The sequence below is a fragment of the Centropristis striata genome, chromosome 9, assembly GCF_030273125.1.
Source record: "Centropristis striata isolate RG_2023a ecotype Rhode Island chromosome 9, C.striata_1.0, whole genome shotgun sequence".
Lineage (NCBI taxonomy): Eukaryota > Metazoa > Chordata > Actinopteri > Perciformes > Serranidae > Centropristis > Centropristis striata.
This window is the reverse complement of record NC_081525.1, coordinates 10879542-10891971: the sequence shown is the minus strand read 5'-3', so window position 1 is coordinate 10891971 and position 12430 is coordinate 10879542. Positions and strand designations below refer to the sequence as shown.

Below are 12430 nucleotides of genomic sequence, written 5' to 3'. Positions count from 1 at the left end.
TAAAGTTGTTTTAATCACAAAAAGCTACTATTACTTCCTGTCGCTATACAAATGCAGCTTTCAAAATAAGAGCACAGAATCCACCACAGAAATTACAAGAAGACTGTCAAAATAAGATGCCTTAAATAAAACATAGAAGAACCCTTATTCTCCTTTTCAATAATTAATTCAAATAGGCAATGATGTGTTTGTGAGGCGTTTGCTCCCATTTAGCTCTTTTAGTGGACGAGATTGATCACATTGTACTATAAAATGTACAAAATTTTCTCCCAGGGGGCCCCCAGACCCCCTAGAAGGTTATTGTTTATTATTATTTGCTAATACTCAAGTAAGTAATTTTTTTGTATTTGGCAACTGTTGAGATTTGCAATTTACACTACATTTAGATTTATGATTGCTTTTTATTTTGTTGTACAATTTTTATTTATTTGTACAGACTAAAAAATATTTTTTTATATATTTTCCAGTATTTTTTAATATTGTCAAGAATATCGTTATCTCGAAAATACTCTGAAATATCGTGATAATCTTTTAGGGCCATATCGCCCACCCCTAGGGGACAGGGTGGGAATTTCACACTCTGGCCTTGATGCCCTGTGAAAAAATGTTCAATTTATGGCCAAGGTGGCCTTTGCGCCCCTGTCAAAGTTCCAGTAAACACAACGCTAACGTGACCCACTCCCCATCCTTCCAGTGTGCATCAACACATGGCTCATTTGAATATTCAAATGAGCCATGTGTTGATGCGCAGCACAGGTAAGCTAGTGGGACAAGCTGTTTTGATATGTTGTGACCGAAGTATGTGGTAGTATTTGACAGAACATTTAACATTTACGTTTTTATAGAAAGTACTATTGATAGGTAATTACCATTGTATTTGCCTATTTAAAGTCGACTCCTTAACGTTACATTTTTGCGTCATGAAAACTAGCGATAGCTAGCTAGTTGGGATATCGATAACGTCTTCCCTAGCTCAGGAACAAGGGCTCGACATTTAGCTGATGTTAATTTCACCTCAGCAGGTTCCTTTTTTATGACAGGAGGAGGCATTTCTCTTTCCTTACTTTTAGATGAACTCAGGCAGGAGATTCATTTTGCCATCTTTTCAAAATATAGCCAATAAAATCTATTGTTATTAGGCCTATCTGACTGCTTGTATTGCCTCATGACTGACGAAAAATGTCCCTTGTTGTGTGCAGTATAATTGTGATGCATCGCAGTACATCGTAGAATCGAATTGAATCGTTACCTGGTGAATCGTAATCGAATCGAATTGTGAGGGCAGTGCCAATGCACACCCCTATTAAATAGGTTAAATAGGTTGTTGCATGTTGTAGTATGAACTAAATATGTAAATACATTTAAATATATGCAGAGATATACACAGTATAGTATAAGTGGTGTATGACATATATAATATAGAACAAATACAGAAGGCTTAATATAGGCCTAATGTGGTCGGATGTAAACACAGAACACATGTATAGATAAAGCAGGTGTGAAGAATGAAATGTACCTGTAATGTGTATATTTAAGGAAGAGGCCCTGAAGTCTAAAGTTTCAGTTTGATGAAGATGTCTCTTCTAAGCTCTGAACTGTACCACGTTGTTCATTCTTGCATGCATGGATGAATGCAAGCTTGCTTAGATTAAAGTGTATTGAACTGTAGATCTCTGCGTCATCTCTTTAATACCCGGCCACTATCAGAAAAGGATCATTATACATCATACAGTGGCTCCATTCTAGTTTCACGGTGTTGCTATTGTTTCTGCTGTCTCACTGTGTCACTAAGAATTTAAACTGCATCCATGTTCTCCATGCTGAAGTCAGAACAGACGTTGGTCTGTAGCTCCAGAAAATATGCATCCATAAGCATCTGTGTGTGCAGGAGAGCAAGCCATCACTTTATCTTCAGTGGATTTATGATACATTATTAATAACCTGACAAATGATTGATGGCCTGAAGCAACACATCCAAAATCTGTGCTTTGCCAAACACAAAACACACCAAGAGGGATGGAGGGGTGTGTGTGTGTGTGTGTGTGTGTGTGTGTGTGTGTGTGTGTGTGTGTGTGTGTGGTGGGGGACCTGTGTGTTTTTTTATATATATATTGAACAATATGCAAAAACTCTTAACAGGTCCCCATTCAGACAGGAGACATTGTGACAGAAGGTAACATTTTCACACTGTTGCTGCATAAAATTTGATCAATCAGATCTTCATCAGGCGCAGAGTAACAAACACAACAATACACGCTGTTCATGTCCTGTGTGAAACCAAAAGGCAGTGTGAGTTATTTATTCATGTGATGCACATACTGTATGTTAGTTCCACAGTTAAGTTAAAGGTGCAATATGCGATTCTGAAGTAGGTTTAGAAACGCTTTGGGGTGGTGTACTGTGAAGTAGAGTGTTGATATTAAACGTCCTGGGAATGAAACTCAATGATCAACTGTCTTTCCCTGTTTGTCTGATTCTCCTGTGCAGTGTTGCCAACTCCTCAGTAAGGAAAGTAGCTATTGGCTGTCCTGAAAGTCGCTAGAAGTCGCCAAATTATGTCATCGCCTAATTTGCATAATTTACAATGTGCATGTAATTTTAATGGACGCTGTAGGAGAGAGGAATAACGTTGTGGGAAAGACAAAAAGTGAGTAAAAAAACACTTTAAATATGTTTAGAACTGCAAATGCACTGTCCCAAAAGAGACACTGACTGTAAACCAGCCAGCAGCAACGCCTCGCACGCATGATTCAACATCTCCTGCTCTGACTGCAGCTGGGAGAGACTCCTGCAGGAGAACTGGGCCGCTTGTGAGTAGTGATGTGCCGATGAAGCCTCATGAAGCAATTTCCTTATTCTCTGAGCCCACTCGATGTTGCTCTTGGTTTAAAGAAAGAGCAATACTAATTCATTGTGCTTTCAGTCCTTTGTTGAACATAGAGCGCCATCTAGTGGGATCAGAAAATAAAGAAAATGCTTCATGAGGCTTCATTGGCACATCACTACTTGTGAGTGCTTTGGGACGGGGGAGGGGCTGCCGGAAGCCCCCGCGGCTCGTTAAGAAGAGTAAGAACGAGTCTACAAAAGTCTCCAATAACACCAGGAAAAGCTAGATTTGTCGCTAGTCGCCTGAAGAAAAATAGTTGCTAGGGGGATCTGAAAATCGCCAAATGTATCGACAAAGTTGCTAAGTTAGCAACACTGCTCCTGTGTCTCCTCCCCTGTCTGTCTGTTTTGTGTGTGTGAGTGTATGGGCGTGGCTTAGTTCACAGGAAGCACCAGGTAAACCTGATCCAGCAATCAGCCCTCACAGGATAAACCCCGGTCTTCTCTTCACTTGTAGCCTGATCGTTTTAGTCACCCAGCATGGTAGAACCTTTGTTCCCTGTTCCTGAGCACTAATCACCTCACCTGCCACTGTTGCATCCTGGGAACCTGCCTTCTGAGTCGTGCATTTGGGTCCAGACCTCCCATAGTTTCCAACACTTACGTTAGGAAGTTGACCAAGTAGTTTTGTTGCCCAAACCTAACCAAACATCAGCGAATAACATTAACCACATGTTTAAAACTGTGACTGGTACATTTATGGAACATTGTAGTATATTTTATGCTACAAATGATGTTACATATAATATAAGAGTTTTGCTTTACTAAGAGAAGCCACAGTCTGACCTTTTGTTCAGAACAGAGTCTCCATGTAACTGGTTCAAACCAGAATAATGAGCATTAATATCTGGGAGTCGTCAGACAGTAAAGGCGTTGGAATTTGAATATAAACAAGTATAGATTGTATCCTTTTAAGGTTAAAAAGTAGACTAAAGAGCGTGCTCGTGCCCGGGAAGATGTGTCCATGCGTTGCGTATGGGCTGGAACATTTGAATTAAATGATCTTACACACAGACAGAAAAGCCAGAGAGAACTGAGGGCTCCATTGGACTCGGGGCCACCTTTTTCAGCAGCCTTGAAATTGACAAAGTTCTCCTCCGCTGTACCTAGGCAGTGTATTCTGATGTTTGATAATAAAGAAAACTAAAAGGAACTTCGACTTGGTCTTTAATCCACTTTTCTCACTCAGAGAGGTAGTAAATTTACACCACAACATTCTTTTGGTTCATATCAAATGGAAAGACTTCTGTGGATGTATGAATGAATGAATGAATGAGGGCTTGTGAGACTGATTACACCGCCCATTGCTTTATACCTTGAAAGTGATTTAACATTGTGGAGTGCAGTGCAGGTTTAATGAGACTGTTTTATTCATTATAAATTCAGTTAAACTGGGTTTAAATTTTTAATGAATGGCCAAGAGAGTGTGGAGCCATGATGCACACACACACACAAAAACAGAAAAACATGCTGGTTGGTTTGATTATAGCATATTTAGTCAGGCTGTTAGTGACATCTGCTGGTTAACAGAAATATATACAGCAATCTGCCTCAGACCTTGAATTAAACAGCCGTTTATTCATTCATTCATTTTTGATTTAATGTAATTGAGTATGAGACAAAAAATGTAAAAGTATCCTTTTCAGTTTTTTTATTATGTACTAGTGGCCTTTTATGTCGCACATCCCAAAGTCACAGTGGCTAGATGTTTATGATATATAGTATTTAGTGTATCTGGGATATAAAAAGATAGATATGTAGAAGATATGTAACAAGCAAACAACAGTTCACCAAAATCTGCTCTGTTATTTATAACTCCATGAACCTTCAAATGGACACAAGTAAATTCAGGATTCATTCTGTTTATTTTCATATAAACGTGTTTGCATGAAACCAACTGCAGCCGTACTCTGCATGACCACATACAGAACATGACCAATTTATAATATTTGTGTCAATTTATGTCTTTCACCAAAATGCATGAGTTCAGATACATTTACACATACACGAAAAAAAGAAGAATTATCCAGTTTTTCCACAGTATTATATATTACAATATATTTTTAAATACTTTTCATAGCCATTTTAATGCATTTTAAGCTGTGTCACCTACAAATTGTACCAATATAGATGTACCTATATGGATTAACAACTGCTGCAGGGCCTGTGGGCCTCGGGGTTTGAGGCCTGGTGATTCAGTTTATACTGTGCTTCCACTATGCATTCTACAAAATAATGTGTGCTAAACCAAGCAGTGGTGGATAAAGTATTCAGATCTCTTACTTCAGTAAAAGTACAAATACCAGACTGTGAAATTACTCCACTACAAGTAAAAGTCCTGAATTCAAAACTTACTGTAGAAAAAGTACAAAAGTATCAGCACCAAAATGTACTTAAAGTATCAAAGGTAAAAGTGTTTGTTATGCAGAATGGACCCACTCAGATATATATTCTAAATAATGTTGTGATTAATTTATGTTTGCAATTTAGTAAAGATAGGCCTCATTTAACTGCTTAATATACTGTTATGAGGTTTAATTTATACAAAATGTGAATTATTTTAAATTGATCATTTTATCATGTTAAACCTAAAAGTAACTAAAGCTGTCAGCTAAATGTAGTGGAGTAAAAAGTGCAATATTTACCTCAAAATGTAGCTAAGTAAAAGTATTAAGTTACTTTAAATAGAAATACTCAAGTAAAGTACAAGTACCTCAAAATTGTGCTTTAAGTACAGTACTTGAGTAAAAGCTTTATGGAGGTTTAGTGTTATGCACAACGGACCCACTCAGATTGTTTTATATATTCCAATATATTATCGGATTATTATTTTTGATGTTTTTATATAAGCAGTGTTTAGTCAGTCAAGACAGTCAAGTTGCCCTAGCAGCTCTGATAACTATCCAGGATCATTTCAGCTGTTAAGCAGAATTATCACAGATAACTTAGTTTCTTCACCATGTTTTGAACTGAATTTTATTTAGCACTACCAGGAAGAGAAGTAGGAGAGAAGAGAAGTGTCTTTGATGTGCAGCTCTTGGTGGTGTTGCGCTTCACAGTACCACCTAGCCTTCTTGGCTGCATACTACATCCGAGAACGTTCCCTAATGCTGCCCTCACACTGTTTCTCCACCTTTCCCTGCCTAGATTTTAGCAGTTATTGCAGCAGGAAAAGTCCCCATGGTCAATGACTGCAGGTCAGAGGCAGTTTGTATAAACTTCCATCCCCTTCCTTTAATATGAACACCATTGAAAAACACATTATATTATAAGAGCTCAAACATCGTTTTTAACGACGCATGTTTTTTTCTTACATTTTACTGGTAAAAACCTAAATCAGTGGTAGGCAACCTGCGGCTCCACAGCCACATGTGGCTCTTCAGGCCATCTGCAGTTGCTTCCAAAACATTTATAGGAAATGAAACGGTTAGTTGTTTACTTTTTAATTTTTGTTTAACGTTGGTGTAGACCCAAATCGATTTATATTCTTCTATTGTAAAAATGTGCAGCTAATATATGGCATTAAAACATTGTTGTTGTTACTTAAATTAAATGTGCATCATAGCTTACAAAATTCGACGGCCCGCCACCTTAACCTCTAAATTTTGCCAACTTCAAGTCTAGTTTTAAGTTTCCCTAGAAGGCTAGCTTTTGATTCCAGGTCTCCTGAGATATTTGTCAAGTGTCAAGCCTCTCATTTGCACTTTGGTTCTCACTGCTCTCTGACAAAATCCTATCGATAAATGCTCATTATGACCTATTAGTAAAGCTGGTAGGATAGTTTAGACTTAGCCAGCTGTTTGATCGTCATTGTAAGGCTTGGAATAAGGTTTGCGGCTCCATTCCGACATTTTTTCCCATTTTTCTGCCAACAGTGGCTCTTTTGCCCATAAAGGTTGCCGACCCCTGACCTAAATGCATTACTACAGTTAATAAAGACAAACACAATCTGACTCATTCCTATTTGCTCCATTTGTTAGTGTCTAAAGGAGGTCGGTCTCCTTCAGAGCTGACTGTTGATCAGCAGACTGGAGCGGATCAGTGCCGTTCCTCTCTAGTCATACGGAGGACAACACGTCCCCCGACACCTCCCTCTCTCTCTCCTTCCTCTCGGCTCTCTCCACGTCCATGACGGTGAAGAGAGGCTCCTGCGCCGTGACGGAGCCCTGACGCTGTTTAGCAGCAGTGAACGGCGTCTTGATGACGAAGGCCTCGGAGTAACGTCTCTTCAGCTCCGGGTCCGGATAGAACAGGTACTCATACAGAGCTGCAGCCAAGGTCCCTCCCAGAGTCGGAGCCACCCAGTACACCTGTAACACACACACACACACACACACACACACACACACACACACACACACACACACACACACACACACACACACACACACAAACACACACAAACAGTATTTTCATTGTTAAATTAAAAATGTATTACAATCATTAATATATGGATCATTTGAAATGCACAGCTTGAACATGTTCGTTTTTCTTTTTTTAAATAAAAAAATGAACCATTTTCTATAAATACTCATATACTTCAGTTTTATTTTGAAGTACTTGTACTTTACTTGAGTATTTCCATTTTATGTAACTTTATGCTTCTACTCCACTACATTTAGCTGACAGCTTTAGTTACTTTTCAGGTCAAGATTTATCATAAAAAAACATCATACATTTAAAGTGATTAGACATTTTCTTAAAAATAAACATCATTACAGTATATTAAGTAGTATAAATGAGCCCTATCTTGAGAGAATTGAAATGCATCAATAATAATCCAATAATATATTTGGAATCTGTAGAATACAACAGTGTAAGTGGGTCCATTCTGCATAATGAGTACTTTTACTTTTGATACTTTAAGTACATTATGATGTTGATACTTTTGTAATTTTACTTCAGTAAGTTTTGAATGCAAGACTTGTACTTGTAGTGGAGTCATTTCACAGTGTGATATTAGTACTTTTAGTTAAGTAAAGTAAATTCACTTCTCAGGTCGACCTTTTGAACTGCTCATTAATATGTAAACAGCCAATCCGTTGACATGTTCAAGACAATACAACAATCCAAAAGATTTGTTTTCTTGTGCATACAAAAAAGCATTAAAACTGCTAACATATATTGATAACTTTTGATTGATATTGAATTATAATAAAACACTAGTCACCCAGTGGTTTTCCCAGCTCCAAGTGACGATGGCGGGGCCAAAGGATCGGGCCGGGTTCATGCTGGCTCCCGTGTAGGGAATCTGAGGGGAGAATTACAACATCAGGACACTGAGACAAGTCCTCCAAATTCAATTAAAGAATAAATTATTTGTAATTGCCTTCCAAAGTGATCAAAGCAGCCTTTTTTTTATATACCTGACACATTGATTGACAGCCTCCTGGATAATTAAAATCACTATTATTTTTCAATGCTGTCTCGACTTGGTTTTAAATCAATTAATCTATAAACATATTCAGCAAAACACTGAAATACTTCTGACTAATCATATTGGTCCAGTTTGATTGGAAGTGTTTAGTTTGGCCTCATACAACCAACCAATCATAACTACAAGATTCCCCCATATTGGCATATTTATATAAACAAGTTGCATACACACTGTTTTTTACTTGCTGTATGCTTGCTATCGATACAGCATAGTATCACGATATTTTGCATGGCAATATTATATTGATTCATGGCCGCCAAGTATTGATATTTAGCGTTCCGACGGGCCGTCACTATTTTTGCAGTTGTTTTTTGTTTCGGAGGCTGTAGCGGGCTCCATTTTAGGAAAATACTGGAGATACTGGTATATACATATGAAACTAGAAGATCTAAGGAATCTATAGGCACCATGTGTGTCAGGATATTGTGTCGGGAAGTTGTTGAAATAACCCTGCAAATTTAAGCTTTTTAAATGTTTCATTCGAAAAAATTCAGAGCAGTGAAGCCTAAAATGCTGCAGTTATTGTCGTCCATACATGTTTGATATCAGTTCAGTTCAGTTTGACTGAAGTGAGATGAATAGACTGAGAATTTTCTCTTTTTGGACAAAACAATTATTGATTGAATTTAATTTTGTGGACACAAAATTCAGTTAAACAGTTAAATCACAATATATTGTATGGTAATACTCACCGTATTGCAAAATGCTTAAAATCACAATAATATTGTATCGTGACTCAAGTATCGGGATAAAATTCTACCGTTTGGTCTCTGGGGATTCACACATCTAATACTTGCTATATTATTTTAATAAGGTTCATAAAAAAATAAAAATGACGAATCATATTCACATTCCGACCTGCTACCTCTAAGGTTAAAGGTCAGGTTTGGGTTAATAACCACTTAGAACCTTATCACTGATGGTTAAGAGAAGAAACATGCTCCTGGTAATATTGACTGTAAACAGCTCTCTTCTGTGTTGCAGTTGTGGGTCTAATAATGCCTGAATGAAGGTGGTATGAGGGTTTGTTGTGTTTTGAGTTTGCTTCTTTTCCTGTAGGCTGTGTTTTCATGGCTGGATCAGATACTGAGCCTCCTTTGGTCATTCTAGGTCAGGGATGGGCAACTGGAGGCCCGGGGGCCGCATACAGCCCGCACCCTCACTTGAAGTGGCCCTCAGTACAACTCAAGGTTATTATAGTTAATAACGAAAACTAGAATTGAAAAAAACATTTTCGTTAACTGCAATAAAAATACAAACGAGAGTTTAAAAAAATATATATAACTGACTGAAACTGTATTGTGTGGTTACAAAACTAACTAAAATTATAGTGAAAATATCCTTAGTTTTCATCTTTGTCAACTTTTTTCATACTTAAACCTTTTTGGTTGATATGAATCCTATTTCATCTCTCTGGTTTTATGACTTAGTAAACTTATTGGGGCTGAGATGGATCAGACAAAGGAAATAAAGGAACATTTATTGTGACTTTTTTGAATCTCGCTCCCAACAAATACCCCATTGCAACAAAACTAAAACTAATAAAAACTAAACTGTAAATAAAAAAATAAAAATAAAACCGAATTAAAACTAGCAAACTCACTCTAAAAACTCATTAAAACTAACTTAATTTGAAAACAAAAAATCACAAAAAAAAAGGAAATTAAAACTAAAACTAATGAAAAATCCAAAACTATTATAACCTTGGTACAACTACATGCATTTGAGCATGAAATCTTAAAAGTTCAGTGTAAAAATGCACAAAATTACTTCTTGCAATTAATGTTGGTCTGCTGTTCTTGCACTGGGAAAAAAAAGAAATAAGAGTAAGTGGTTATTTTTCATTTGCTTCAAACCTTTTGTATTCCTATTTATACTGTTATACATGCATTTGAGCATGAAATATGTTAAGTTACTGCACTGTAAACATATTTAAAATTGCTGGTTAAGTGCACGGTCCTATATGTGGCCCTGTGGTAGTGTCCATGAAAAATTGTGGCCCCCTTCAGCATTTAAGTTGCCCATCCCTGGTCTAGGTTATCATCTCTATCTCTTTTATTTACAGTAACAGCTGGTAAAATGTACTTACAGCAAACAGATGACCGATACACACAGACAGGCCGATAGCCAGAGCAGGCGAACCCTTCAGGTCGGTACGTTTGTGGTCGCAGGTGGCGAACACGGTGAAGACGAGCTGGAAGCTGATGAAGAGCTCCACAACCAGAGCGTTCCCCACGGAGACACTGGGATTTATCTGACATGGAAAAATCACAGCAGCATAGAAATGCATCACCAGGGCTAAAGTCCAAGTTAATTACGAAATAATAAATAAAAAATAAATATTTCATTATGACATCGGTGCTATTTTTATATGTGTTGGTAGCAGTGGTGTAATGTAACTAAGTACACTTACTTAAGTACAATTTTAAGGTAATTCTACTTTACTTGAGTATTTCCATTTTATGTAACTTTATACTTCTACTTCACTACATTTTGAGGAAAATTTTGTACTTTTTACTCCACTACATCTAGCTGACAGCTTTAGTTACTTTTCACGTCATGATTTAACATAAAAAAAACATGATAAATTCAAAGTGATGAGATATATTTTTAATTAAACCTCATATCAGTATATTAAGTAGTTGAAATGAGCCCAACCTTTACATAATTACATAAAAGCATCAATACAAATAATACAATAATATACTTAGAATATATAAAACAATTTGAGTGGGTTCATTCTGCATAATGAGTACTTTTACTTTTGATACTTTAAGTAGATTTTGATGCTGGTACTTTTACTTCAGTAAGTTTTGAATGCAGGACTTTTACTTGTAGTGGAGTCATTTCACAGTGTGGTATTAATACTTTTACTGAAGTAAGAGATCTGAATACTTCTTCCACCACTGGTTAATAGACAACAAAATGCAGCAACACTGCTAGTTATTGCAGTTATTTCTTAAATAATTAAGACATTTTCCAGATTTATTTTCTGGCTGTAACCTTGAATGTGTTTTCCACCAGCAGCTTTAGCACCTTCAGACACTTTTTGCATATTTTGCACCATTACTTTCAGGTTTACAAAGCTAGACCTGACCCAATAATGTCTGTTGATGAAACAATAATAATGTTTTCTTTGAACTGATCCCATTAATGGCAATTATTAGTGATGTGCCAATGAAGCCTCATGAAGCATTTTCTTCATTTTCTGAGCCCACTAGATGGTGCTTTTAGAAAAAGACTCAAACATTAATTATACATTTTGCTTTCAGTCCTTTGTTGAACATAGAGAGTCATCTAGTGGGCTCAGAAAATAAAGAAAATGCTTCATGAGGCTTCTTTGGCACATCACTAATAGTAGTGTACAGTAAATATCTGCTCTCATAAAGGATTGAGTACCTTGCTGACCCCCATGTCCCCCCTCACAGAGACCGGGGTGATGCCGTACAGGATGGCAGCCCCGACCGTGGCTCCGCCACACTGGGCCAGCAAGTAGAAGACGGCTTTAGCCAGATTGAGCTTTCTGGTCACCACCATGGCTGCTGTGACCGCAGGGTTAATGTGAGCGCCGCTGACGTGGCCGAAGCACTGCACCATGGTGGCGATGCTCAGGCCGAAGCAGAGCGAGATGAGGACCAGGTCGGGGGGGCTGGGGTCGTCCTCCACAGCCGCCCAGTGGATGGTGGACCCGAGGCTGAGCAGGACGAAGAGGAGCATGGCGAAGAACTCGGCCCCCACGCAGCGCCAGAACTCCTGAGTCCAGATGCCTTTGAAGGCTGTCATGGCTCGGTCTCGAGAGAACTGACAGGGTGGCGTACGGCAGGGGACGCAACACCTCCTGGACGGGACACAAATCAATGGCAAGAGAGGGCTGTTAACTAGTGATGTGCCAATGAAGCCTCATGAAGCATTTTCTTTATTTTCTGAGCCCACTAGATGGCGCTCTATGTTCAACAAAAGACTGAAAGCACAATCTATAGGCGTGTTTCCACTAAGTACTTTTTGTAAAGCGGCTGAGTGTTTTGGCTCCGCCCACTAGTTAGTTCCCCTATTCCTCTGTTCCCATACAGGTACTTTAGCGGCTAACCAACAGAGTTTCAATGTGAC

The 12430-nt window shown here is 38.1% G+C and overlaps 1 protein-coding gene across 1 annotated transcript; it reads right to left on the bottom strand.

Moving 5' to 3' along the window:
• Window positions 1-6025: 6025 nt before the first annotated feature.
• LOC131978350 (aquaporin-4-like) lies at window positions 6026-12193 on the bottom strand. The gene is made up of 4 exons (XM_059341966.1): window positions 11723-12193; window positions 10413-10577; window positions 8057-8137; window positions 6026-7196 (listed from the first exon to the last, which is right to left on the bottom strand). The coding sequence occupies exons 1-4, from the start codon at window positions 12104-12106 to the stop codon at window positions 6945-6947; spliced, it is 882 nt and encodes a 293-aa protein (XP_059197949.1). The 5' UTR covers window positions 12107-12193; the 3' UTR covers window positions 6026-6944.
• Between the last annotated feature and the right edge of the window lie 237 nt (window positions 12194-12430).

What these genes read in the sequence shown, in the direction of transcription:
- LOC131978350 (XM_059341966.1), bottom strand. Translation starts at nt 12,106, where the DNA reads ATGACAGCCTTCAAAGGCATCTGGACTCAGGAGTTCTGGCGCTGCGTG. An exon ending in GGGACATGGGGGTCAGCAAG is followed by an intron (nt 10,578 to 11,722) that starts GTACTCAATCCT and finishes TTTCCATGTCAG; the next exon opens with ATAAATCCCAGTGTCTCCGT. An exon ending in GTATCGGTCATCTGTTTGCT is followed by an intron (nt 8,138 to 10,412) that starts GTAAGTACATTT and finishes TTCTCCCCTCAG; the next exon opens with ATTCCCTACACGGGAGCCAG.